General features: G+C 49.1%; 1 protein-coding gene across 2 annotated transcripts in view; it reads left to right on the top strand.

The window, feature by feature from the left end:
- MAP6 (microtubule associated protein 6) overlaps positions 1-26,923 on the top strand; it is an 80,067-nt gene extending 53,144 nt beyond the window's left edge. Inside the window, exons 2-5 of one of the 2 annotated variants that reach the window (XM_043482475.1) lie at positions 4,658-4,871; positions 7,555-7,754; positions 25,297-25,892; positions 26,105-26,923. In XM_043482475.1, coding sequence (XP_043338410.1) covers positions 4,658-4,871; positions 7,555-7,754; positions 25,297-25,892; positions 26,105-26,787 — 1,693 coding nt within the window. In that variant the 3' untranslated portion in view covers positions 26,788-26,923. Of the gene's footprint in view, positions 1-4,657; positions 4,872-7,554; positions 10,674-25,296; positions 25,893-26,104 lie in introns of those variants that run through there. The other variant, XM_043482474.1, reaches the window with a different exon arrangement.
- Positions 26,924-27,851: the final 928 nt, after the last annotated feature.

Raw genomic sequence — 27,851 nt, 5'->3', positions numbered from 1 at the left:
CTGAACTGGGCCTTGAAGAATAAAACTGGGACAGTCCACGAGGAGGGGATACTGTCAGTGGAGGAATAGGAAAAGTGAGTCACCTCGCTCAGTAGTGTTCAGCGGCTCCCCAGGCCTCGAACGAGCATCCCGACGTGGCATTCCAGGCTCTATACAGCCTGCTCCCAGCTCCTGCCCACCCAATCACCTCACCGTCCCTCCAAGAGTCTCACTCACCTGCTCCCTGAGCGCTTCACCTGCCTCTGATCCTGTCCCACATACCTCACTGCTGCCCGATTCCCCCCACCCACTTCTCCATCTGCATCTTTCAGTGCCCCCTTCCCCACCTAACCCCCAGAACAGAGCATCTTTTCCCCTCTTTCCTTCTGGACTCTGTCCAGTTTGCTTCATTCTGGCTTTTCTTGAGATCCCACATGGACAAACCCTGACTCACTAAACTGTAGAGACCACTACCTTGGCTTTCTCCTCTCTGCGGGCCATACCATGGCTGGAGTTTGGCAAATGCCAAACAAGTGAATGAGTGAATGAACAAGTGGAAATCTAGTTGCACAGAAAGGGGAATTGATGGTTACAGGGGACCATGAAACTCATGGCAAGAGACACTAGATGTGACTGATCTGGGAATGTGACCCGCACTGCTCTGGGTGGAGCATCTGAGGGCCAGAGGAGCACAGGTATTCTCTGTCCAGTCTGTGTCATATAAAGCCTCCAGGGCGTTGCAGACAGCAGGCCCAACCCTACTCAGGCAGGAGCCTCGGGCACACTGCAGCTCCAGCACATTGTCCAAGTGCAGTGGGAAGGAGGTGGGCTCTGGGGCCCGACTGACCTGGGCTGAGAATCAGCTCTGCTATTTGCCAGCTGTGTGGCCTTATGCAAGTCACTTAACCTCTCTGAGCCTTGGTGACCCCCTTTCATAAAAGGGAAAATAATACTACCTCCTTTCAAAGTCATTGTAAGGATTATAGAAAATATACAAAAACAATCTTCCAGCTTATAAGAGGTAACTAATGAATGGTACGTAATTCTTCTTTTATGACATATAATTAGTTGTTCCATGTGGCTGGGGAAGGCTTTGTAGAGGGTTCAAAGAAAGTCCTAGGTAATAAAATTTGGGTTTAAACCTATCAGCCTGTCATAACTGCGGTGAACTTAGTATGAGACTCATTAACACATCCCACATAGAGATGATGTACCAAAGTTGTTCAAGACCAGGGTTACCGAGCTGTCCCCTCAAGGACACGTCCCATTGATAATGCTCACAGTGAGACCTTTGCCAGCCACTGCAGAAAGAAAGCTGAGAAGGCCAGCCCAGGAGAGATGACCCAGAAACAGTGCTTAGGGCCAGTGTATACCTACTTCAGCCCTCATTCTGTAGCAAGCAGGCAGGGGTGGGAGCAGAGAACCCAGGTTTCTGCCATCATATTTTGGGAGCCAGGTTCTTATTGCTTTGGCTACCAAGAGACCTGGGCCAAGTATCAGGGCTTTGGAACTGAGGGTGGGAAGAAGGAGGGAGGGCCTGGCACCTCAGGCAGGTAATAGTGATCAGAGACCCAGCTACAACCTGAGCCAGAGCTGGGCTTGTGGGGACAGAATGGCTCAGAAGTCAGGTTGTGGTAATGGGTTGAGTCTACAGAGGTGTAGGGAAGAGGAGAGGATCAAAAAGCTCTCTAGAAGCTAAGTAGGTGCTGCCGTTAACAAAATCAGGAGGGTCTCAGCCCTCCTCCTAAACCCCCTCTCTTCCAAGATTCCCTGGCTCATGGGTAACATCCCCCCCGCCCCATCCCACAAACCCCCAAATCTCTCTCTGAGTCTGGCCTCCCCCAGCTCAGCGGAGTTCAAGTCCTGCCCATCCCCTCAGCGCTGTGTTCCAAGCACCCCCCCTCCCCAATTCAGGCCTCTGCTTTCCTCCCAGCTCACTGCACAGCCCTCTTGGCCTCCAGCCCCACCCCTCCGCTCTGTCCCCATTCACACTGCTTCCAAAGTTCTCTTCCCCAAAAGGAATCTGGCCACATGCACCTTGAACTTATTTGGCAACTCCCTGTTACAGTCCAGACTATCCCCTCGGCAAGACTGGCAGGAACGTCATGACCTACCCAGCCTCTCATGCCCCCACCAGGTTTCAGCCCTGTCACCCCAGCTTCCCACACATCCTCCTGGGGGGCCGTGCCTCTTTGTGTGCTCCTCATCCTACCTGGAACCCACCCCTTCTCTCCGTCAGCTCCCTGCCAACCTCTGTGGTTTCCTCTGGAACCTGTCCTTCAATTCCCAACCTGGCCCAGGAGCTCCTCCCCTGTGCTCCCAGCCCCTTCTCCTATACGGAGCCTCACTTATTGTCCTCCCACCCCTCCCACTCCCACACCTTGAGCTCAGCATCCTAAGCAAACCTAAGCACTCAGTAAATGTTTAATGAATGAATGAATGGTGGGTGGGTGAGTGAGATGGAGCAGTGAGGGAATCCAAGAAGAGAAGACCACGTGGCCGGGGAGACAAGTTGATTTGGTTCTAGGGACGCTGAGTTTGAGTTGGTAGGGGCATCTAGGTGGAGGTTCCAGCCGCACTGGAAAGGTGAGCCTGAAGCTTGGGGAAGGTCTCTTAAGAAACTGTGGTCTCTCTGTTTACACGTGAGCCTGTGCCCCTCAGGAGCTCAAATGACCAGGGTATAGCTCGGTGTTGCCAAACCAGCTTTATCAACACAGAGAGCCTCAGAGTCCGAAGGACATTATAAAGACATATCTGGTCAGTCTTTTTTTTTTTTTTTGACAAATGAGGAAACTAAGACTCAGGGAGGGGAGAAACCTGCTCAGCAGCTACCTAGAGGTAGAGCCAGGGCTAGAATTCGTGCGTCTCCATCACAGTCTGAGCGCTCTCTCTACTGTGCCCTGGGGCCTCTTGTCGGTGGCACTCATGTCTGAGCCCCGGAGGAGGGAGTTACCATGAGGATGAGAGACGGCACTGGAGAACCTGACTTGACAGAGAGTCACGCGCTGGCTCTTCCTCTCCCACAGCTTCTCACAGCCCAATGAAGGGAAACCTGATAAAAAGCTCAGAGCCACAGAGCTTAGATGCTCAATGTCTTGCACTCAACAAACAGGACAGACCCGGTGGCCTCCATCAGCAGCAATATTAATTTTACCCTGTTTTCAACATTGTCACCATCTCCTCCTGTAACAGATCAGGAACCAGGAGAGAGAGTGCTATGAGCAAGCAGCCTGACAAACTGTGAAAAGCAGCAGATGGGGATCACGTAGAGTAAGAGCCAGCCGCCATTTACACCAACCCCACCAAGACTCTCCTATACGTCATATATCCCAACACAAGTCCTCATGGTGACATCCAGTTGTGTTCAGTACATGTCGCTTATGATCTGCAGGCATTTAGACATTTCATAAGGATTTTCATCTAAAGTGATTGAGATTGTTAAATTTCAGGCAGCACACAAAAAGCAAGCCCTCTGCTATCACAGGGAGGAATAAACTTTAAGGATTCGGGGTTACAAAATGTCTTCATCACAACAAAGGAAGGAAGAGAACTGGCATTTTTTGTTTGACCACAACCAACCGGGCACACCGTCCATGTAACAGTCACGACTCTCTCACCTCACACACAGCAGCATTGGGTCATATGTGCTGAACTCATAAATGACTGATGATTGAGTCTTCAGCCCCATTTTCAGTTCAATTCAGTCACTCAGTCATGTCAAACTCTTTGCGACCCCATGGACTGCAGCACGCCAGGTTTCCCTGTCCATCACAAACTCCTGGAGCTTGCTCAAACTCATGTCCATCGAGTTTGGACACCATCCAACCCTCTCATCCTCTGTCAACCCCTTCTCCTCCTGCCTTCAATCTTTCCCAGCATCAGGGTCTTTTCCAGTGAGTCAGTTCTTCACATCAGGTGGCCAAAGTATTGGAGTTTCAGCTTCAGCATCAGTCCTTCCAATGAATATTCAGGACTGATCTCCTTTAGGATGGACTGGTTGGATCTCCTTGCAGTCCAAGGAACTCTCAAAAGTCTCCAACATCACATTTCAAAAGCATCAATTCTTCGATGCTCAACTTTCTTTACCATCCAACTCTCACATCCCTACATGATTACTGGAAAAACCATAGCTTTAACTAGGCAGACCTTTGTTGGCAAAATAATGTCTCTGCTTTTTAATATGCTGCCTAGGTTTGTCACAGTTTTTCTTCCAAGGATCAAGTGTCTTTTAATTTCATGGCTGCAGTCACCATCTGCAGTGATTTTGGAGCCCAAGAAAATAGTCTGTCACGGTTTCCATTGTTTCCCCATCTATTTGCCATGAAGTGATGGGACTGGATGCCATGATCTTAGTTTTTGATCTTTTTTTTTTCTCAGCCTCATTTTAGATATTGTGAAAAGGAGGTCCAGAGATTAGGACTGCTTGGCCATGGTCACGCAGTGGGAGCTGGGAGCCTGCACTCTCTCTCTGAGGTACTACTGCTGTTGCCACAATCTACCTCGACTGGGCCAGAAGGAATGCTTACATTTATGCAGGAGAGAGAGTTCACTCGTCAGCCACACATCAGTCAGAACGACAGGCACTAACAGAGAGCTTGCTGTGCTTGCAGCTCTGAGAGAAGGCCCTGCTGCTAGGTAGAGGATGTACCGAATCACTTAGCTTTTCTTTGATTTGCAGGAATGAATTCAGAGCATGGACGGACATCAAGCCTGTGAAACCGATAAAAGCCAAGCCTCAGTACAAGCCCCCAGATGATAAGATGGCTCATGAGACCAGCTACAGTGCCCAGTTCAAAGGGGAGGCCAATAAGCCAACCCCAGCTGACAATAAGGTCATTGATCGCAGAAGAATACGCAGCCTCTATAGCGAACCCTTCAAGGAACCTCCAAAGGTGAGACAGATCTGGGGACCCACCAGCAGTCTGGCATGGAGGGGTTAATGGTAGCAGAGATGGGGGCGGGGATACTGCCAACTCTGGTCCTTAAAGCTTCCTTAAAGTCCCTTCTTTCCTTCTTAGCACACAGAGATAGAATGGCTTCTTACCGGGAAAGTGAAAGTTGCTCAGTCCTATCCAACTCTTTGCAACCCCATGAACTATACAGTCCGTGGAATTTCCAGGCCAGAATACTGAAGTGGGTAGCTGTTCCCTTCTCCAGGGGATCTTCCCAACCCAGGGATCAAACCCAGGTCTCCCACATTGCAGGCGGATTCTTTACCAGCTGAGCCACAAGGGAAGCCCAACCTTTGCTAAATCGAAAGGGAATTTCTAAAGGAACATTACCTAAAACAGGGATTTCCAGGTGGGTCAGTGGTAAATTCCAGAGACTGCCAATTCAGGAGATTCAAGAGACAAGGGTTTGATGCGTGGGCTGGGAAGATCCCCTGGAGTAGGAAATGGCAATCCACTCCAGTATCCTTGCCTGGAGAGTCCCATGGACAGAGGAACCTGCTGGGCTACCGTCCATGGGGTCGTAAAGAGTAGGACACAACTGAGCAACTGATCACACGTTACCTAGAATGAAAACAGTTTAAAAACTTTTAGATTTCCAGAGAATTAGCTTCTGATTTTGAGAAACTGAGAAAGAAATGGTAGAAAATCTCACCTGAGCCCTAAACCCCCTTGTCTTAAAATAACTGCTTTTGCCCCTAAAGCACTGGCCCAGACGTGGGGGCATCCTCGCCTGACTTCTTTCCCACCCAGCCCCTTCCCCATTCTCTGCTCCAATCACTGGACAGTTTCTCACCTCCCGAGTCCCTGAAAATCACCTGCTCTTTCTTATCCTTTCCCTCCATCCAGCAGCAATCCTTAGTCTGTCAGAACACACCTGTCACATCAGCTGCAAGAAGTGTTCCAAGTAATTTGTTACTACGATGAACAGTTTGTGAATGATCTTCATTTCTAAGTAAGAAACAGTGGATTCAGGTGTTTTCCTATGAAGACAATTGTTGTTGTTCAGTCACTAAGTCATGTCTGACCCTTTGTGACCCCATGGTCTATAGCACACCAGGTTTCCCTGTCCATCACCATCTCCCAGAGTTTTGCTCAAACTCATGTCCATTGAGTCAGTGATGCCGTCCAACAATGCTTTGCTTTATTTGTATACCAATGTGCAATCATGAGAGGGGGAAAATCCTGTTGGATATTCTGCTGTTGAGGCTGGAATCACACATGCCATAACTTATTCTATGATATCAAGCCACATGGAATCATGAAAACATCAGCTGTCCTTTCTATAATAGCAGAAAAAGTCTGAGAACCTATGTAGCCTTTGCTCTGCTTTGCCCTAAAGTCTTACAGTCCAGCGGAGTTTCCTCTTTGATCCAGGACTGGTTTACAGGTAAGGGAATTACCCAACCCAGTTTGCCTGGACTACTCCAGTTATAACATTAATGGTTCCATATTCCATAAAAGCTCTCAGGCCTAGGCAAGCCAGGATGATCTTATTTATAGGTTGACAGTGACTGAGAGCCCCTGAACCTCACTGAGTGGATGACCCAGCTGGTGAGGCCCAGCATCATCTCTGTCCCCCTTCTACAGGTGAAGTGGGACCAAGATATAGGGTTGGCTCTGGACAAAAGAAGACTTGAGTGGAGGAAGGAGGGAAGATTGGGGAAAGGAAATCCAGAGATGGATGGGAGGAGGGTAACATATTGAGGGACCATATCCAGTGGCCCAGAATTCTTGAGAAAGAAAAGCCACTGCCGTCTTCTAGGAATGCGGGGGCAGAACTAGCAGAGAAAGCTTGGGGAGAATGAAATGGGCTTGAACAGCAGCTCTGGAGAAGACCATCTGGGGAGCCAGCCAGGGAGGAGGAGGGGACGCTGGGCAGTGCTGAAGGCCTCGCTGGGCGAGACTGCCCACCCAGGCCTCTCAGTGAGGACGTCTGTCCACAGGAGCTCAGAAACAGGGAAGATTGGCTGCTGCTGTGAATGGAAAGTGAAAGTGAAAGTGAAGTCACTCAGTTGTGTCCAACTCTTTGCTGTGAATGGAAGATACCCAGAATCTTGATGTCTTCCATCAACAAAGGTTGATTTCTTATTACCATGTGTCCACCGTGGGTGGGCTACAGCTCTCCGCGTCCACACCCTTTCAGGCTGAAACTCCCGGTGAGGAGCGGCCTCTCTGTGGCAGAGGAAACTAGTACAATGGGAAGCGTGGGCCGACTCCTGGCCTTCTGTCTGGAGGGGGACTCGTCACCTCGGCTCACATTTCATTGACTACAGCCACTCCTGTGCCTGCCTGAGTTGAGCAGGATAGTGAGATACAATCTCCCCACCGGGAGGGGCAGCAGCCCAGAAATACAGTCCAGCGCCTGGGGGACCTGGGGGCCAGAGCCGGCATCAGGAGCCAGAGTGGCTAGCAAGAAGGCGGCTAGAACGGGGGACCAGGAGCTCCAGGTGAGAGATGCCAGGTGACCAGGCGTCAGCAAAGGGGCTTTACATGCCATGCTTCTCAGAGTCCTGTGCTTTCATGAAGGTTATCCTTTCACTAATCATATCTTCTCTCTAAATTCTCCCTCCAAATCCCACCCCCTCTGTGTTTCTGTTTGCGGTCTGTCTGTCTCTCCGTGCAGGTGGAGAAACCTAGTCTCCAGAGTTCCAAACCAAAAAAGACCTCAGTGAGCCATAAGCCCCCGAGGAAGGCCAAAGACAAGCAGGGGGCGTCAGGCCGGGCATCCAAGAAGAAGAGCGCGGAGGGTGCGCGCACCGCCCCACCCGCCGCCGACAAGGAGCAGAGCGCAGAGATGAACAATAAGCTGGCTGAGGCTAAAGAGTAATGCACTGCACTTCTCTTTCTTCTTCCCTTCTTTTTCCTTTTTCCTTTTTTTTTTTTTTTTCCTTTCACTAATCAACAAAAAAGGCCACAAAATTGATTAGAGGCTTCCCGTCTGCCTGGGTCCTGAGTGTTCTAGGAGCTCTTTGGTTTCTCTGAGCAGGGGGATCCTATTTCAGAGACCAGGCAAGTTGCCTCCTGTCCAGATCTAGACCAGGGCCACGCCACGGGGCCCCTGGACCCGTCAGCGGCTGACTTGCAGGGCAGTGCCTCCCTCCCAGCAGGGGCAGGCACGCCTGGTGAGGCAGGCAGGAGGACACTGGAGGAACAGTCCTGATGCTTCGACATGAATATGGGGCATCCTCCTCCTGTTCCTCCCCAGCGTCTGCGCTGGTGATCAATTTTGAACTTAGGTAAAGGTGTTCTTTTCCAAAATTCGCAGAGTTATGTGCTATAGAAGCTATAGAAGCTTGACCTGGGCTTCAGCAATTGACAAGATTTGTGGAAATATTTAAAAAAAAAAAAAAAGGTTTTTTGGCCTTAATCTCAATAAAATGAGTTGTGTTTGTTAACTAATTTTTTCATAGACTCTTTTGCTTGAAACAGGTGACTACGTTTAGTTTCCTATCAGTGGGCTTCTAACTGTATGCTGAGTAAGAGATGTGCCACTGATGACCAAAACGAGGCCAGGGCAAAATAGTTAGGTGTCATAGGTACACTCCAGACATCATAGGAAGGTGACAGAAATGAGACTGTTTTCCTGTTAACCCCCAACCTATCCAGTGCTGCTGATTTTGCAAAGTGACTGGTTACGGGGGACTGGAGGAAGGAAGTTCAAGGTGTAACGACAGTGTATTTAGAATGTGGCTTTCTTGCTTCTGAAGAACACACAGCAGGAAGCAGACATAGCGGCTACTGTGACAATGATTGCGGTCCCTGCCTGGACTGTTCTTGCTCTGTTTCTTGGAGAGGACGGAACGTGCTGAACTTCAGGTTCTGGGAGATTTCTGTGACTTAGCCTAAGACGAGGAGCGTTCCCTGCTCAGTGATTAGCAAGCTTTTTTTTTTTTTTTTACCTCATTCCTGAAGAAAAGCAGCTCTCCCTGTATTGTGTGTCTTGTGTCTGTGTGGCCAAAGCAGCCAGGGCTGGCACTGCCACCCCAGCTGTGCTTGAGTTGTGTTGTGGGCATTAGTCAGGGAGTCGTGGAAAGGCCCCATATACCTGCCAGAACAATTACGTTTGCAAACCCCATGGCGTGTACGTTCCTCGGTACCCTTTATTTTTCATGTATGCAGGGTGCTTCCTGTTGCCAGCATTCTGAAATTGCTGGGCTGTTGTGTGACACCAGCCTCTTCAGGAGTACTTTTCTTTTGTCCTGAAAGTGGTGAAGAGTGAAGTCCTCACAGTTCCCTACCTCAGAAGTCCGTTTAGGTCCTTCAGGTTGGAGGAAATAGAGCCTCCACAAGCTCTCTCATATTCTGACTGTTCAAGCAGCAAAATCCCCATTTACACCATTTTATTTGTCCCCTTCAGGCTTATCAATATGTCTCTTGTAAATTAATTGAGCCTTCACTATGCAGGCCCTATTTCCTAAGAGGACAGGACCTACAGAAACAAAGCACTGGGCCAGGCAGGCCTTTCTGCCATCTTCCAAAAGGCAGTTCCATGGAAGTTCCAGAGAACTTCCAGAGAAGGAACTGTGAGGATGAAGTACTGAGGAAGGTAGAAGATGTGAGTGAGTGTCAGTGTTTGTGAATCACAGATTTGGATGCCTCGATGGAAGGGGCTAGAGGAGATCTGAGTACTGATTCAGGTATTTGCTAGCTGGTCTAAACAATGTCAGAGAGCTCCATCAACATGACCTTAACTTTGTCCAGGAAATTCGCCACGTACATTTGTTCTCTTGAGATATCTGGTATTCATCAAACGTGTTGATGTTAGCCACAGTTTGAATTTCTCCATAGAATAGTTATCTGGTTTTCTTTGCGGATCAAGTAAACAAAACTTTACATCACACAAGGGACCATTCCCTCAACATTCGATTGTTGAAGGCCAGTGTGCCTGACAGGGGGCCAGCCATAATGGGTAGTGTGTATAAATCTGGCTCCACCACAGCACCACCAGGGTGCATAGGACTTATCTCTGTGTCTGACCCAAGCTTGTGTTGTCCAAACTGTAGTGTTTCCTGCCCCCTTGCAGCCCCAGGCACCGAGCTTCCTCCCTGCCCCACCTGAGGCTTTCCATGACCTGTAGGGTGTCTCTTCACGTCTTTAGTCTCCCCATCTTTTTAGCGCCTCCCACTGAGAAAATCCATTGGTAGTTCACTTTGACTCTTGAATGTGTCACTTCACTAGCAAGAAACCTCCTTGATTTCTGCTGTTTACAAATAAAACTCAGTCAGTCTTGTTCTGCATCCCAAACATGCTGACTGAAACTGATTTCAGCCTCACAAGCAGTGTTTCGGCCTTGCCTTTCTGAAGGCGGCCAAGCTTCAAACACCTGTTCGGCCTGTTTTTGTACACTTCCCTGTGGTTCCCTGAACCCCCCTGACGAAAGAGCGAGGACTGGAGCCTCCCTACCATCTGCTTCACTCGCCCGCAAACCCGATCCCTGCAGCTGTGCATCGGGTCCTTAATGCTGTTCCTTTTCTGCCGGTGCTCCCATGATGCCTTTGCTCTCAAGGCAGACCGGAAGCGTCTAATTATGATTTTGTGGCCTGGATTTTGTTGCGTACCACAGATTGTCTATGTATGTGTAGCGCACACCTTTCTTGGTGCTATTTCATTCCTGCTGTTAGTAAGAAAATGACAAAAATATTCATGTATAGCCAATTGATTGTGCCGTGCTTGTGGTCTGTGCTTGCTCAGAAACAAACAAACAAACAGTTTTTCCAATTATAAATAAATGCTAAAGACGAACACCACTTTCTTGATCTTATTTCCTTGGTAAGGCCCAGCTGAGTAGGTGAAGGAACCACCTTTTGCCATTTGAGCTGCTCTCCCCGAGAGGAGCTGTGCCCTGCAGTTTCTCTGGGGGTCCTCCATAACACAGCTTGACTCTTTTAGATACTTGCCTCTCAGATACTAATTGCAAGCAGTCAGAGCTAAGTGTTGGGAAAGGCGACGATGGACCAGGAGACCCAGTGGCCAACAAGGTAGTGTAACAATTTGATCCCCTGTTGCTGGGGGTGAGCGGCCAGCACTGCCTTGCCAGGCTGGGAGGCTGGCCCCTGACCCCCATCCTCTTCCTGTCAACCCACAGGACTGTCTGTTTTGGTTTTTCTCCTCCCAAGGGATGGCAGAGATGCCTTCCCTTACTCATTTAATCTGGTCATTGTGGAGGCTCCACCCCCTGGGGGCTAGCTCACTGTGTGGGTTATGGGGTGACAGTCTTGGCATGTACCTAACTCGGGAGTGTGGAAACTGCCATAAGAGGGTCCAAATAATGTAACAACAGACCAGGTAGTGGGGAGCTCAGATGGAGGTCAGGATTCTTCCCATTGGGAATGGAGAATCAGAAAGCTTCATGATGAGTGGAGGGACCTTGGAAAGAGGGTGGGATGTGGGTGTGTGGGGCATGCAGGGACTGGCCTACAGATGGGAAAGCAGAAGTATGGGCACCCCAGAGCCAGGGCCAGTGGTGCCCACCTTGATATCCTTCTGCTGAAACGGGAGATGAAAGATTCTGTACTTCGGGATCCCACTTCCTTTTTCCAGTGCATGTTGATTGAATACCTATCATGTGCTGGGCACTGTGCCCCGAGCAGAGAACCAGGATGGCTCAGACCCCCCACCTCCAATCACAGTCAGACACGAAGGAGGAATCTGTTCTAGCAGATTCCGTGTGTCAGTGGATGGGGAGGTGGTGACCGAGTGAATAGAGCCAGGGCTGGCCAGAAGCAGAGGTGTGGGGGCCCCACACCAGATGAGCTCAGTCCCGGGGAGTGGTTCATTCGGGGAGGGTCAGGGCAGTGTGTACATCCTGATGCCATGGTGGGGGGTTGGGGTCACTAACCAGGGTCTCCATCCACACCCCCAGCTAGTACCCCACCTGTGCATGCTCCTACCATTACGCTGCTCACCCTCACTCTCACACCGGGCACCAGCCACAAGTCCTCTGTTGCTCTAGGCTCAGAGCTCTAGGCTGGGACTCATTCTGTTGCTGGTTCTCAAAATCTGGACTTTGGGAAGGAGCTGTGGTCGGAATAATCAAGGGTCACGTATATGGGGGAAAAAAAAATATTATATATTTGTTTTCCAGATGAACAGAAAACATTCCACCCACCTGCCTGCTTTTGTATGAGGCAGAAATGCAAAATACTGTTCAAAATAAAACACACATAGCAGGATGCTATTTAACTCTCTTTTGATCAGTTAAGAATTTTTTGATCAAAACTAGTGCTTGAGAGAGGTGAAAAGGCAGAAGAGGTAGAAACAGAGGCAGAGAGAGAAGAAGACGCACTGAGATTAACCCAGGAGAAGGTGAGACGCACTTGGAATCAGAGAAAAGAGCAAGGATGAGCAGTGAAGAAGCAGGAAGCTGGGAACCACCCAGTGGTCAGGCTCGCCCAGAGCCTCGGCCTCGCTTCCTCCATGCTCTCTGATGCTGCCCAAGCCCAAGAGGCAAGTCCTCACCCATTACTATCACCACCTCTCTGAAATAGAAAACAAAGTTAAAACCAGCCTCTTATTTTGAAATAGGTCCCCAATGCTATGAATACATTAGCTGTAAGTGTAGTTTAATCCTTCCTTAGAGTTTGTGTGTTCTTAGTGAAGTTCTTCCCTCATTTTTTTCCCACTATGGTTTAATAATGCACAGCCTGCCTCCTGTGGACTCACAGGGACTGTCCAGTCTGCTTTCACAAAGGCTGTGAACCCCCTCCGTGTGTCATGGTGGTTTCAAAGCTCTCTCCCTGCTAAAATGCCTTAAGGCGGTTTACATTTTCAGGACCTCAGATATAGAAAGTTTCTTTCAGGACATGGGCCATGGACTATCTACAGTTAAGGGGAGACCCTTCCGCAGCCCCAGCTGAGGACAACAGGGCAGGAATAGCGGCAGGCTTGATGGTGGTGACAGCCAAGCTGAGATAGGAGAGGCAGCAGTTTCAAAGGCATGGAACCAACCCTCCTCAGCCTCCCCTCATGCAGAACCGGGCATGTGATCCAAAGCTCTCCATCCCACTGCCATTAATGCATCAATCCTCACGACACTAGACCATCCCAGAATAGCTCTAATAACAGAACTGCCATCATCAAGTATTTTCTTCCTCAGCATGTGAATACAGGTTAACAGTGGCAGTGCCCTTAGGCCTTTACCAGATTCATGGATGGAAGTCGGTGCCAGCTAGGCAAGTCTGTGACATTCACTAAACTCTCTGAGCTTTGGTGTCCTCCTCTGAAAATGGGGACACTAATACCCACCTTAGGGGGGAGGAGTGAGGATGAAATGACTTGATGGCTCTAGGGAACCCAAAGTGGACACAACGTAGGGCTCATTTCAGGCCCCTCCACCTTCCCTGTACAGCACTGGAGAGGTCTGTTTTCTTCATCTCTTCATCTTTCTGATAATCTCTGACAATATATGAAGTGGATGGAGGCAAACACTGATTAAGAGGAACTCTTTTATATTTTAGTATATGTGCTGCCGAAGCGAGCACTGGAACTCTTTCATAAAACTCCAGCTACTGAATTACCTTGAGTCCACAAACCTTAACAGTAACATTCTAAGAATTTATATTTACTGATTGCTTGCAAAGCATTCCTTTCCGTGTGGTCCCACTGACCCTTCCGGATGTAGTGGAGCAGGTATTTACACCAGGTGACAGACAGGACAAGGCAGCTCAGAGGGAAGGGTGTCTGCCTGCGTCACAGCCTGGACTGCTTCTCCCCTTCACCCAAGGTGGGGCGGGCACCCTGAAGGGAGACAGGCTTCAGATAAGTTGGATTCCTAACTAAGCTATACCCTCCCTCCCTCAAGGGGCCCTGTCTGTTCTGGCATCTGCAGGCTCACCTAGGATCCCCTTTAAAACTTGGGAACTAGATACAAATGAGGGGAAGTAAGAGTTGGGTCAGGTCTTCACACACAACTGGCTCAAACATCCTGAATGAATTGACCAATTGTCTCTGCTAAATATATAGGTATTCTCCTTAGGGTGCTAAAATAACTGACCGGGTGACTAAAATGCATGGTTATTGAATACAGAATGTTCCAACAGTTTTCATTCGTAAAAAATACACTTGGTACTAGAGATACCAAGATAAAACTGGTGTCCAAACCTGACATTGGAGGGCTTTGCTCAGAGACCATCACCTCATGCTTTTTATTTCAAACAGTGGAACGGAGCTTAACTCTCTGTCCCTTGTCCTCATATAAGTGGCCCTCAGTCGCTGGTTTATTTGGTATTGTCTATATCTATCTCAATCCAGACATCTTATCTGGGGCCCAGAGAGCTTCAGATACTGAGATACACAAATTGCTGTCACTGGTACTGGTTTAAGCTGCCAGAAGGATCTATAGGACATGCAATTCTGACCATGTCACATCCTGCTTTAAACCGTCTGTGGGCTCCTCTCGGCCTGCAGAAGCTTGTGTCTGCTCAGCGCACCATGCTGCTTCTCACCTCCATGCTTTACCCACGCCGCCCCACCTGCCCAGATTGCCCTTCTCCTGCTTCTCCACCCAGCTAACTCATCCTTCAAGACTCCGCTCAGGGGACAGCTCCAGGAAGGCTTTCCCGCACCTCCCAGGCTGGGTAAGATGCTCCCTGTGTGTTCTTCATCATGGAACTTAGCACATGTACTGTGTCTGCTCATCTGTGTATGTGTTCCCCCACGAGAGTGTGCTCCCGCAGGGCAAGGACTCAGTTCTTCTGCTCATCTTTGTAGTCCTAGTTTCCGGCCCATTGTCTCCTGCAGATGATGTCTTCTAAAGTGCTTGTTGAATGAAGAGTGAGCAAATGAATGAATGATGATATTCACCATCTGCCTCCATACCCACCACAATGCCTCCACAAGGCTTTATTCTGCCCAGTTACTGGCTCTGCTTACATGACGGGGGTGGTTTTGAGAAAGGTCATGGCAACAGGAGAGCCCAGAGGCATCAATGGCTGGTTTTAAAAAGGCCAGCCTCCAGGCCAGCCCCCTCTGTGCTTTATATGGATGCTTTTCCTAAACAGTCCTGACTTTATAAACATAGACTTAAGGCTACAGGGTAATCTTAAGAGGCTGGCTGAGCCCATCCCTTGCAGAGCTCCTAATTCTGAGACGGCAGAGGCATCCCTCGAGGGGCATGTCCTAGACATAAGGGCTGGGAATTAGAGCCGACAGTGCTCAGTCGCTTCAGCCATGTCCAACTCTTTGCGACCCCATGGACTACAGCCTGCCAGGCTCCTCCGTCCATGGAATACTGGGGTGGGTTGCCATTTCCTTCTCCAAACACCAACAGTCCTGGTTCTAAATCCAAGCTCTATCAGTTACTAGCTGTGTGACCTTAGCTGAGTTTCTTACTTTCTTTCAGCCTCAAAGAGGATAACAAGCTTTCAGGTATCCATCTATGTGACTCCCAAGATTCCAAAAGTAGGAGTTTGGCCAGCAAGGGATATAGTGTGATCCAAATCTGTTTGGTTCCAGTGTGGGATAGCTGGTGGTAACAGAAAATCCTGTTTGTGATTCAGGGGACTATTATGAGAGGGCCTCATGGGGTTGCATGCGAAGGCCCTGTGAACTTCCAGAAGGCCTCTGGAACACCCTTGTCATAGTTGATTTTTGGGGTAACTTGCTGACCACCACTCTCCATTACTTACCACCTTTCACCCCAACAGACTGGTGGTAGCTGGAGCTACACACGGCAAATCCGCTCTCTCTGCCATGCAACTGCTTGAGATAAAGCCCCTCCAGCACTGGCTCTTGCTGCCCTCTCCCCTCCCCAGCCCTGCCCCAGCCCGTCCTCCCTGAGCACCCTATCAATCAATCTGGTACAGACTCCATTTCTGCAATTACATGGTCATTTTCACTGATTCACTCTGGACACACCAAACCAATTTTTGATCAATGGCTCAAGAGCCTCTCCTTTGCTTTAGATGGGATGGGGAGAAGGACAAAGATAGATTTGCACGTTCCCAGCTAGACAAGAACTGAGCCATTACTGTCTGGCTGCCTTAGTCCAGCACTTCACATTTTTAAAAGGGTCTTTAGCAGGATTATCAGATTCATGATAGCTCATTAAGACAGTCAACTATGCTCTTGACTTAGCCTTCCTGGTGTTAAGACAACCAAGGAAGCTTTTAAAATATCTACTATACAACTTGGAATTTAGTTAGTTCTTAGCAGGTTATATCTAGAAAAGGTATTTAACAGTAAAAAGGAAAAAGCAGGGACTTACCTGGAGGTCCAGTGGTTAAGACGCCAAACTTCCACTGCAGGGGTCACGGGTTTGATCCCTGGTCAGGGAAATAAGAACCCAGATGCCACACACAGAGTGGCCAAAAATAAAGTTAAAAAAGAGAGAGAAAAAGAAGGAAAGAAAAGAAGGAGGGAAGGAAGGGAGGGAGGGAGGAAGAAAGAAAGGAAATTTAAAAAGAAACAGGGATATATCTGTCTACAGGGGACTCGGTTAGTGTTAGTTGGTGTTAGTCACTCAGCCATGTCCAACTCTTTGTGATCCCATGGACTGTAGCCCGATAGGCTCTCTGTCCATGGAATTCTCCAGGCAAGAATACTGGAGTAGATTGCCATTTCCTTCTCCAGGAGATCTTCCTAACCCAGGGATCGAACCCAAGTCTCCTGCTTTGCAGGTGGATTCTTTACTATCAGAGCCATCAGGGAAGCCATCAGGGGACCTGGGAGTGGTGGAGAAAAATCCAAACTAGGAGTCTGCTCCAGCTGTCTAGTGCCACTTTGTAAAAGGCAGAGGTGGCACAGCCTAGGGGAAGGGAAGGAGCATGTGTTTGACCTTACACACTTGTTCCCATTTAATCCTCACAATAGGGCTACAGAGTCTGCTGTAGGCACCATCCCCATTTACAGATTAAAAAAAAACAAACTGAGACTCAGTGATTAGATAACAAAGTCACACAACTTGTACGTGGTGAGCCAGGATTTGGAACCAGGTTTGGGTGACTGAAACCCATTCCTTGTCCAGCACTTGGGACCATCTCTAGGATTCCTACTGTAAAGAATTCCTGCAAGAGCAACCTCATCCTGTCCCTTCCTTGCTCCAAAGCCTTCAGTGACCCTAAGGACTCAAATCATCTTTGGAAAATGAGTCAGATGAGGGTCACAGATGCTGACTTTGCCCAGACAGTTACTACCCACTACCCACCCCTCCACCCCCTCACCTCCCGCCCAGAATTAAGCCTTGTGGTGGCAGCCTTTTCTCTAGCCATGGTCCTAGTTGCTCTTCCTGTGCTGATAAGTCACAAATAGATGGACTCTGTGTAGCCCCAGGCTGATCCACTGACTGGCAGCCATACAGGTAGGGCTTACAGGTGTGGGTGCAGATGGGCATTCTTAGACCAGGATGCACCAGCTTTCTGAGACTAGCTTCTTTGCCAGGGTCTGCTGAACACCTGGAGGTAAATCAAGGAGGTCCTTGTGCAGTAGATGCAGGAAGGGCCGAGGCAAAGGGGAGCTGGGTGTTGGAGTCCCACAGGGGCAACTCTCAGGAGATGCAGTTGGGAGCTCAGAGCTGGGGACCTGTAGAGGTCAGTGACTCTAGCCTTCTGGACCATACAGAGCCAATTGGAGTTATGTCAAGCCAGACCTAGTTCAGACATCTGCAGACAAATTTGGGATCTCTGTGGTTGAAGTCACATCCCTAAGGGATTTTGTTGCAGAAAGGAAAGAGCTTGACTGCAAGTCTGTCATCCTCAGTTAAGGTCTTGGCATTAACAGGCTCATTATGTGACTTTCTGGAGCCCTGCTTCTGCCTTTGGAAAACAGGGACACAAGTGAATCCCATCTGCCTGGGTGACGGGCTGCTGTGAGAATACAATGTGCCACCTTGAATATGAAGTCCTCTTAGAAAACCATTAAGAGAGGTTGCAGTTTAGGAGAACAAAAAAGGTGCTAAGGCAGTTAGAAATAGGAAAGCATGTGTGTATCATGTAAATACAGTTGCTAGAATTTTATCCTGTGTGATTTTTTTTTTTTTTTTAATCTTCCCATTTGGGGAGGAGTCCTCCTATGGTGCTAGCCCGATGCTACGGCACTCTAGCTAAATGTTGTGGAAGGATTGTTTAGTCGCTCAGTCGTGTCCGACTGTTTGCAACCCCATGGACTGTGGCCTACCAGGCTCCTCTGTCTATGGAACTCTCCAGGCAAGAATACTGGAGTGGATTGCCATTCCCTTCTCCAGGGGATCTTCCCAACCCGGGATCGAACCTGGGTCTCCTGCATTGCAGGCAGATTCTTTACTACTAAACTGCCAGGGAAGCCTTCTGGAAGGATGGAGGGAGTAACAAGGAGGGGAGGAGAGGGGATGGGGAAGGAGCGAGGGAAGGAGGGAAAGAGAGAGGAAAGAGAACGAAGCAGATGTGGTCTCTGCCCTACCGAGCCCCCGTCTGGAGAGGCAGCTTCAAAACTGTTGACAGCTGACCTGATGGGGGCTGCTGTGTCCAGGTGAGGGCGTGGGAACAGAGCGCGGATGTGGGGACACAGGAGAAGGGGTATTTGACCCTTGATGGTAGAGGGTCAGGGTGATTTCACTCAGGAAGTGACCCTGAAACTGAACCATTAGTTGCTGAGGAGGATGGTGCTGGGCGGCAGCATTGCTGTGCCTGAAAGACAGCAGCAGGGGCTGTATCCATGGAGGTATAGGTGCTGGGGCAGAGGAGGGGTGTGCTGCTTGGAGACCCAGTGGGGACATCCCTTTCAGTTCTGGGGTCACACTTTCCAAAGGAAGGGAGCCAACCGAGATGTGTAGTGAGGCGAGCAGGCGGAACAGTGAGGGCTCCGAGCTGTGGTGGGGCACATGTTGCCCGGAGAAGTCAGGGGTATGGACACGATTGCTGTCCTTTCAACTATCCTCACATATCAGTCCTGGGTCAGCCAACAGGGCATTCTCTGGAAGGGTGACCCCAGAGTACAGGATCCGGAGCAGGGCAGGGATGGGAGGGAGTGGAGCTGACAGAAATCCAGGCTTCTGCTCAGGGTCCTGGCCACAGAGGGTGGGCTGCCTCATGCAGGTGTGTGCGCTACCCCCCAGACCTGAGCAGCTCAGGCAGTGGCTGGGGCCGGCTGGTGGGAAGACAGCAGCACAAGTTCAGGAGACCCCATGACCCTCAGATCTGTCCTTCCAGCCTGGGCACCTTCGAATCGCTTCTGCGGAGTTGTGCTTTCTGGGACCAGAGAGGGAGGACTTGCCCAAGGCAGTGATGTCTTTGCACTGCAGGAACTTAGGCCTCTCTGGTTGGAGAGACATGGGCAGATGAGGGCTTGGGGCCAAGGCTGGTGGTCCTGGTACACTGGGAGCTTTACAGGGTTTGTGGTGCGGTCCCCACAGCGGGGCTCCCGCCTCCCTCACGCCCGCCTGTGTCCCCCGGCACATGGCCTAACCCAGAGCACGGGCTCGGCAGACTTGGTCCAATGTATGGATAAAAGAGAAAAAACATCAAATATCGATAGAATAAAGAGAAACAGCTCTACGCCAGCTATCCATTACTCCCACAAATATCTGCCAGGTGCTAGGAGTCAGACACTAGATACTCATGATGCAGAGATGAATAAAACACAGCCTATGAGCTGGGGGGGAGAAGCAGGTAATTACCAAACACCATGATAATTGCTAAAATAGAGGCCGTGGAGCCTCATGGGAGACAGGGGCGGGGCAAGAGTTCTTGTTTTGAGAAAGCCTTGTCTCCCGCAATTCTTTATAAGAATAACAAGCTTTTCAAAGGCAGTTTCCTTGACACTCTCCCTCGAGTAGCTGCATCTCTTATAATGTGTTGGGCTCTGTGTCTGGGAAACGTGCACATCTGTACAGGGCCCTTGGAGACAGACAGAAGGAGACAAAGCTGTGAAATCACTTGGCCCACTGTCCCCCCTCCTCTTCCTGCAGGGCCCATGAGGACAGACAGCCTGGCCCCTCTCAGTCTCTCCTGCCAATCCTTACTTCCTTCACGTGAGCTTGCTCCATCCCTTCCACCCACCCAGTGAATTTTTTTTTCTTTTTTTTTTCCCACCCAGTGAATTTTGAGAGGCCTCTGTTAAGTCCTAGACCCACTATTTCTTAGCTGTGTGGCTGTGGAGAGTTGCTTGCCTACTCTGGGCCTGGTTTCCCGTCTGTAGAATAAGACATTGGACCAGATCACCAAGTTCCTTTTTGGAACTAATGTTTGTGAGATATCTCCTGTATTCCAGGGGTCATGCCATGAGGGTTCCCATAGATGAAGGGAGAAGTCTCCCATTTTATAGATTAAAGAAACTGAAACTGGCAGCCTGGATGTCCATGACTACATTCACGGCTAGGATGGACTTGAGTCAGCCTTTGAACCCAGCTCCTCTGGCCTCAAGTCCAGTCAGTGTACTTTCTCCTCCAGCAGGCTGCTCTTTACTGAACAAGAGTTTCTTTCTCAGAGCTTTTCCAAGCTGTGGAAGCAGGGGTTTCAAGCACAGGGTCCACAGGCCCCTGATTTCTGAACAAGGCCCTACACCAGGAGCATGGCCTCAACTGGGGCCTGCTGTGACGGTGCATCAGGAGACAATCTGGGAAGTAAAAAAAAATCATAGGTGGATTATGAGATTAGAATTGTGTGCAAAGGCAAGAATCAGTGGGAGGGAAGAAAGCCCTTTCTCCAGATAGTCTCAGGCAGGGTTTGATAATCCTACTTCCAGACGCTAATAAAGCTTGGCTTCAAGGTCAGTGTGTGTATACACAGGAGGCACTGCCTGTCACCATGGAAATAGGAAAACAGGCCGAAAATTAAGTTTCTAAGACTTTGGTTTTCTCATATAACCTAGGAATATTACATTTTGCAAATAGAACAGAGCTTGGCACAGAAAAGCCTCTCATTTATTCATTGATTGGACAAGTCAGAGATTTCCCTGAGTCAGGTACTGTTTTAGGTACAATGATTTACAAAATGGACATGGTCCTGCCCTTTGAACACTTCAATCTAGAAGGGGAAACATTAATGGAAAAGAATGCAAGTAATTATCTGTGATAAGGGATAGGAAAGAAAAAGTCAGGGACAAAGAGAGCCTGTGCAGTGGCCTGGTCACATCTGCTTCCCTGGAGGATGAGCAGGATTAGCAAGGAAGAGGGAGCAAGAGAATGTCCCAGGAGGAGACAGCAACATATGCAAAGTTGTGAATGAAAGGAGCAGGGCATGCTGGAAGGCTAGGACACAGATGGCTGGAAGGCGATGGGAGCAGGCTGGTCCGCAAGGGAGGGCCGTGGAACAGAGTAAAACTTCTTTATTCTCAGTGCAAGGAGAAGCCTTGAAGACATCTCAGCCGGAGGGAAAGACTTCCTTTGGGCTTGTTTCTTTTTTTTTTTTTTTCGGCTGCACTGCGTCTTAGCTGCAGCATTCGGGATCTTTAGTTGCAGCATGTAGGATCTAGTTCCCTGACCAGGGATTGAACCCTGGCCCCCTGCATTGACAAGGCAGAGTCTTAACCACTGGGCCACCAGGGAAGTCCCAAGGATTTGCTCTTTTTTTTTTTTTCTTTTTCTGTATGAAGACTATGTTGGAGGAAACGCCAGAGATACCAGTTAGTGGGCTGTGACAGTGGTCCACAGAGATGATGGCATAGCTTGGGGGGAAGGTAGGGAGGGAAAGAAATGTGAATATTTAGGAGATACATGTTAGGAGCTAGAAAAGATGGTTCCACATGGATTGGGTGAAGGCTTTGAAGGAGCAGAAGGTATTTAGGATGACTCAGAATTTCTGGCTGGGGCCATGGGATAGATGATGAACCAGGTTTCAGCAACAGTAATTTGTAATTCTGTTTGACCTTTTTTTGTTCCAGGTACTGTGCTGGGCACTGGGGCTGCAGGCCAGGTGGATGGTCCCTGCCTTCAGGGAGCACACAATCAAATGGGGCAGGGGGGGAACTTGCAGTCAGGGTATCTATGAATGCAGGGAGAGACTGTAAAATGGTGCTGCAGGGAGATACAGGCAAAACTAATTGAGCATTCAGGAAGACCTTGTGAGGAGGTGGGAATCCAAGCCGAGCCCTCAGGGATAGACAGAGGAAAGTGGGTGAAAGAGGGCAATCCAGGCAGCAGAAACAAAGAAACAAACATTGAAAGTATGTCAAGTTGCAAGGGTGGCCAGAGGACAGTGCAAGAGGGTGAGACTGCAAGACTGTCCACCACCTTCCTACCTTCCTCCAGGGCTGCCAGGAGGCTCCAGTGAGCTAAAATAATGCGCCTGTGAGCATCTGGTAAACTTTTACACAGTTACTGTGGTTATGGACTTACTTATGTGAGGCACCAAAGTGAAAGTGAAAGTCACTCAGTCGTGTCCAACTATTTGTGACCCCATGGACTGTAGCCTGCCAGGCTCCTCTGTCCATGGAATTCTCCAGGCCAGAATACTGGAGTGGGTAGCTGTTCCCTTCTCCAGGGGATCTTCCTAACCCAGGGATCAAACCCAGGTATCCTGCAATGCAGGAGCCACCAGGAAAGCCCAGCTGAGACATCAGGGAAGCCCATAAGGCACCAAAGCTCTCTACAACTGTCACCAATTATGATTTCAGATCCAAACAGGATCATCTGCTCCTCCGTCATAATGCTCTCTGGCATTTGTATTGTCATCCCCAGTTTACAGATGAGGAAACAGGTCTGTTGTGGTTGAGTAATTGCCCAAGATCTGGCAGGAACTAAGCAGCATAGAAGCCAAGGAAAAGCCAGCAGGTCATTTTAATTTCTGAGAGAGTATACAGGCTAGGAGGCTGGAGGAGCCTGTCCTCTATGCTGTCTTGAGAAGATGTGCAGCTGGCTCGAGGCACCAGACACAGACTCAATTGTGCAGGCTGGACCAGGCCCCTAGGCAGCTGGCCTGTGGGCTGAACATGGCCCACCACCAGTCACCAACCACACGCTGGCTTCCAGCTTGGGTATGCGGCTCTGTCTCATTCACACAGAGGACACTGTGAGTGGTGGGGCATTTTACAGATGGGGAGACTGGCAGGCCACCATGGAACCAAGTGATGGCCAGTCAGTGTCAATGAGAGTTTTATGTTGCACTTGAGGGTGGTTTTGTTCACAGGAAGACCAACCAAGACTGCTTTGGTTTTAAAAAGAAATGTTTAATTTATAAAAGTAACAAACTTAAAAATCTAGTAAAATGGAACAAACCCTTTTAAGGAGGATTTTATAACTTAATTCAATTCCTCTAAATTTTTTAAATTATTAGTAAGTTTTTTAAAAAACTAAGCTTAAAAATATGTTTACTATTGATTTGTAATAAAAGTTCATCATTGTTTATAAAACTTATAAAATTGTCATATCTTTGAACTTAAAACTACAACTCTAAATTAATTATTCCATTATACATTTTATATTGGAATCACAAAACTAGTCTAAATATAATATGCCAAATATATTATATATATTATAATAATATATATTATATTAGATACAATATGCAAATTATTTTAAACAGCATGAATACTTTCAAACTAAATCTACACAGATTTTTTCCTAAATTTAACACCCCCCAAAGGTAATATTATTTATCATTTCTAATTCTAAATCTTTCCATGATTAAAGACACTTACTAAGAAAACAAGTTTCCTAACCAAATCAATATAGAGGTGTATATCAGAGCAATTTCGGGGTTAGCTCACAGCTGGCTGAGAATGCTCACTAAGCAGAAAAGTGAGGCAGGGCATGGGAACCAGTGCCACAAACATCCAGGGAAAGGTACTTTGCACTCCATGCTGTGGGTCTGGCCCTGTTTTAAATCTCCATGCCAGCAGAGGACACTGGCCCCATATCCTGCCAGTGGGATAGGTTTTGCAACCCAAGCCCCGAGATCAAGTTAAGCTTTAGTCACCTCTTTTGTCTCATGTCTCAGCTTCATCACCCCATTTGGGATGACTCCATCCAGGTAGTTCACTTCCAGAAAGGATGATCTAATCATTTTCCTGCTGGATTCTACTCTGAATTAGGTTTTTATTTTTCCTTTCTGGCCAACCACCAAGTATTAGAGGTATTTTAATGCCATTCTTAGATTTTGCCTGCTCCTCATAGCCTTGCTCCCTCCATAAACACTAAGGTCCTGCTAATGGTAGCCAGCTGTGTCCATGTGACCAGGGCAGCTGGTCTCTGCGTTGTTCTGAACTAGGGAGCCACCCCGGCCCCTCTCTTCCACTGTGATGCTCAGAGACATCCAGAGGGACAGGATGGACAAGCTGCCTGTGGCACTCTGTACTCTGTTGAGAAATGTCAGTTCCTAGGAGGCTCAAGATGCTAAATATGGTAAGAAGCTTCTGGACTGGGATGACATGTCAGAATAAAAATAGTCCAAAGATGTGTAACTTTACTTCTAAGTAGACAGAAAAATAATAGCAATATTACACAGAACATGGTACAAGGTGCTCTATGTATATAATTTCTAATCATCATAAATTTCTGAGTAGATATCATTTTACCCAATGATATAGACGACACAATTGACGCCCAGAGAGGCAAAACCAGAATGAGCTAAGAAAGTGTACAACTGGAAGTCTTACAAGACCCGCTTTAAACGACAGGAACTGTTACAATACTGAAGTGGTTTTAAGTGTAAAGACTTGATTGGCCCAGGGAGAGTAAAGGGAGCCAGAGTGGGGACAGAGCAAGGGGAGCAGGGCCTCTTCACTGCCTGAATGGGGAGTCCCAGCCAGTCACCACCAATATGGTGCAGGTGACAATGCAGTGCATGGTCTATAAGATAGTTTAAAAGCTATAATAAAACTCATTAAAACTTGGTCTGTTTTTTACAGTCACCCCAGCCAGCTGTTCTAAACAATGTGATAAAACACTTTTTACCCTTTTCGGGGAGGTGGGGAAGAGAGACCTTCCCACTGCCCTCTTTCTCTCATATGTGCCTTGGGACCCCTTGCCGCTCCCCACTGAGCACTTAACAAGGGGGCTGGGGAAAGGGAGGAGTCTGGGAAGCCCTGAGAACAGAAGCACTCTAGCCTGTAGGGTCACCTGAGTGGATAGCAAAGGTGGGCCCCCAGGATGGACCCCACCTATTCCGGAGGAAGGAAGAGAGGCCTGGGGGGAATGTGGGGTGGACAGGCTGCTAGGATGCCCACTGGAAGACTCTTGAGTCCCAGTACAGTACTGCCAGTGTCACCTGGGGGCTGCCCTCCATGACACCTGCAGGTTATAATCAATTGGCAAGCACACTGAATGACCAACTCCCAAGCCTGCCCCTCACCCTACCCCACATTCTATACTAAGGATCTGGAGATCAGATTCTCCTCCTGACTTCCCAGCAAGTGCTGCCCTGCCGAGGCTCCACTAGGCAAGACTTAACTCTGTGCTCTGCCCTATCCCTGGTCCAAGCGCTGGCCCTCACAGTGACCACCTCTCTCTCCTCTGCAGGAGCCAGGTCGAACCCACCAGGGATTCACCTAAGAATCAAGGTCCTGTAGCCACAGAGCCAGACAAGGATCAAGGTCCAGTGGGCCCAGGGCCTCTGAAAGATCAAGGTCCTGGGATCCAAGAGCCTTCAAAGGGCCAAGGCCCCATAGCCCCAGAGCCTCTGAAGGATCAAGCTCCTGTGGTCCCAGGGTCTCTGAAGGATCTCGGTCCCATAGTCCCTGCATCACTTAAGGATCAAGATCACATGGTCCCTGAGCCTTTAAAGAAAGAAGGTTCTGTGATCCCAGCACCAGTCAAGGACCAAGATTCCTTGGACCCCATGCCTCTAAAGAATCAAAGTCCTATGGTTCCAGCAAGAGTTGAAGATGAAGGTTCTGTGGTACCAGAGCTTCTGAAGGATCAAGGCCCCACGGCCTCTGCACCTGTCAAGGACCAAGGCCCCATGGTCCCAGCACCTGTCAAGGACCAAGGCCCCATGGTCCCTGAGCCCGTGGACCAAGGTCCCATGGTCCCAGCACCTGTCAAGGACCAAGGTCCCATGGTCCCTGAGCCTGTGGATCAAGGCCCAATGGTCCCAGCACCTGTCAAGGACCAAGGTCCCATGTCCAAGCACCTGTCTAAGGACCAAGGGTCCATGGTCCCTGGCCGTGGATTCAAGGCCCAATGGTCCCAAGCTCCCCCCAAAAAAAGAACCCTGTTTCCCAAGGGACCAAGGTCCATGGTCCCCTGAGCCTTGGATCAAGGACCCATGGTCCCAGCACTGTCAAGCGACCAAGGGCCCCCATGGTCCCTGAGCCTGTGGATCAAGGTCCCATGGTCCCAGCACCTGTCAAGGACCAAGGCCCCATGGTCCCAGCACCTGTCAAGGACCAAGGCCCCATGGTCCCAGCACCTGTCAAGGACCAAGGCCCCATGGTCCCTGAGCCTGTGGATCAAGGTCCCATCATCCCAGCACCTGTCAAGGACCAAGGCCCCATGGTCCCTGAGCCTATGGATCAAGGTCCCATCGTCCCAGCACCTGTCAAGGACCAAGGCCCCATGGTCCCAGCACCTGTCAAGGACCAAGGTCCTATGGTCCCAGAGCAACTGAAGGATCCAAGTGCCCTGGTCATAGAACCTATGAAGAAGGAAGGTTCTGTGCTATCTGAGTCTGTAGAGAAACAAGGGTTATTGGTCCCACAGCCAGTCAAAGATCAAGGGAGAGGGGTCTCAGAACTTCTGAAGGATCATGATTCTGTGATTGCAGCGCCTGTCAAGGATCAAGGCCCCGTGGTCCTGGAGCCTGTCAAGAGTCAAGTTCCTATAATCCCGGTGCCTCTGAAAGATCAAGATCCTCAGGTGCCACCACCAGCAAAGGACCAAGGTCCTGTGGTTCCTAAGCCTCTGAAGACTCAAGGTCTCAGGAGCCCTCAGCTGCCCACAGTCTCACCACCACCCCCAGTCATGATCCCAACTGTCCCCCATGCAGAATATGTTGATGGTTCCCCTTGACACTCACCCCTTGACATGCCAAAGAAGGAGCTGGAGGTGAAAGTGCTCCCTCTCAGGGGCAGCAAAGACACTTATTTAATCTGCATGAAACACGTATTGTATAGTCTTGCTGGAATCTAATAAAACTGGTCCCTCTGGCTCACCAGTGTCTCTCTGGCTTCATTTGAGTGTGTGTGTGTATGTGTACCATGCATACTGGAGAGCAGGCAAGCAGGGCTCTGCATTTATTCATTTGGGCGATCTGAGAAATCCCCCACTCCTGTGAGTTGTCAGCATTCAATGGGAGTGGGTGGGAGATGCTAGGATCCTGACAACCGGACCCCATTGTGAGGGTGTAGGCAGGACACACTTGTCTTTCCCCTTTATTCTCACACTCTGACCACATTTCACTTGTGACACCACAGGTAGAGGGTAGGACTTCTGCACATCAGGCAATTATCTACCACTAGCTGGGGATTCTATATTTAACTCAATTCTGATACTATCTACCTAGAGACAGCATTAGCTTCCACAGGTTAAGATCTCCATCCTACAAGACTGCCTCCTTGTCTCCCCAACTTCAGATGCCAATTGCAAGTCTCAGGCTATCCCTTGTACTTCTAACTGACTTGCTTTAATCAGGTTCCCACAACTCCCTGCTTGGGTTCAATAATTTGCTAGAATGGCTCACAGAACTCAGGGAAACATTTGTGTTTACTGGTTTATCCTAAAAGGATAAATAACACACCAAGGTGGAGAAAAGAATAGGGTGATGTATAGAGGAAGGGACATGCAACCTCCATGCCCTGGCCAGGCACACCACCCTCCCGGTACCTCCAGCAACCTGGAAGATTTTCAAACCTCAAACTTTGGGGATTTTTATGAAGACTTCATCATACTGGCATAATCGAACATTAATTCCATCTCCAGCCCCTCTCCCCTTCCCAGCAGATGGAAGGCGGGGCTGAAAATTCCAAGCTTCTAATTGTGACTGGGTGTTTCTGGTGACCAGCTTCCATCCCGAAGCTATCCAGGAGACCACCAAGAGTCTCCTCATTAAAACAAAAGACATTCCTGGACTTCCC

This window comes from Cervus canadensis, chromosome 11, assembly GCF_019320065.1.
Source record: "Cervus canadensis isolate Bull #8, Minnesota chromosome 11, ASM1932006v1, whole genome shotgun sequence".
Taxonomy (NCBI): Eukaryota; Metazoa; Chordata; class Mammalia; order Artiodactyla; family Cervidae; genus Cervus; species Cervus canadensis.
This window is presented reverse-complemented; position numbering and strand designations above follow the sequence as displayed.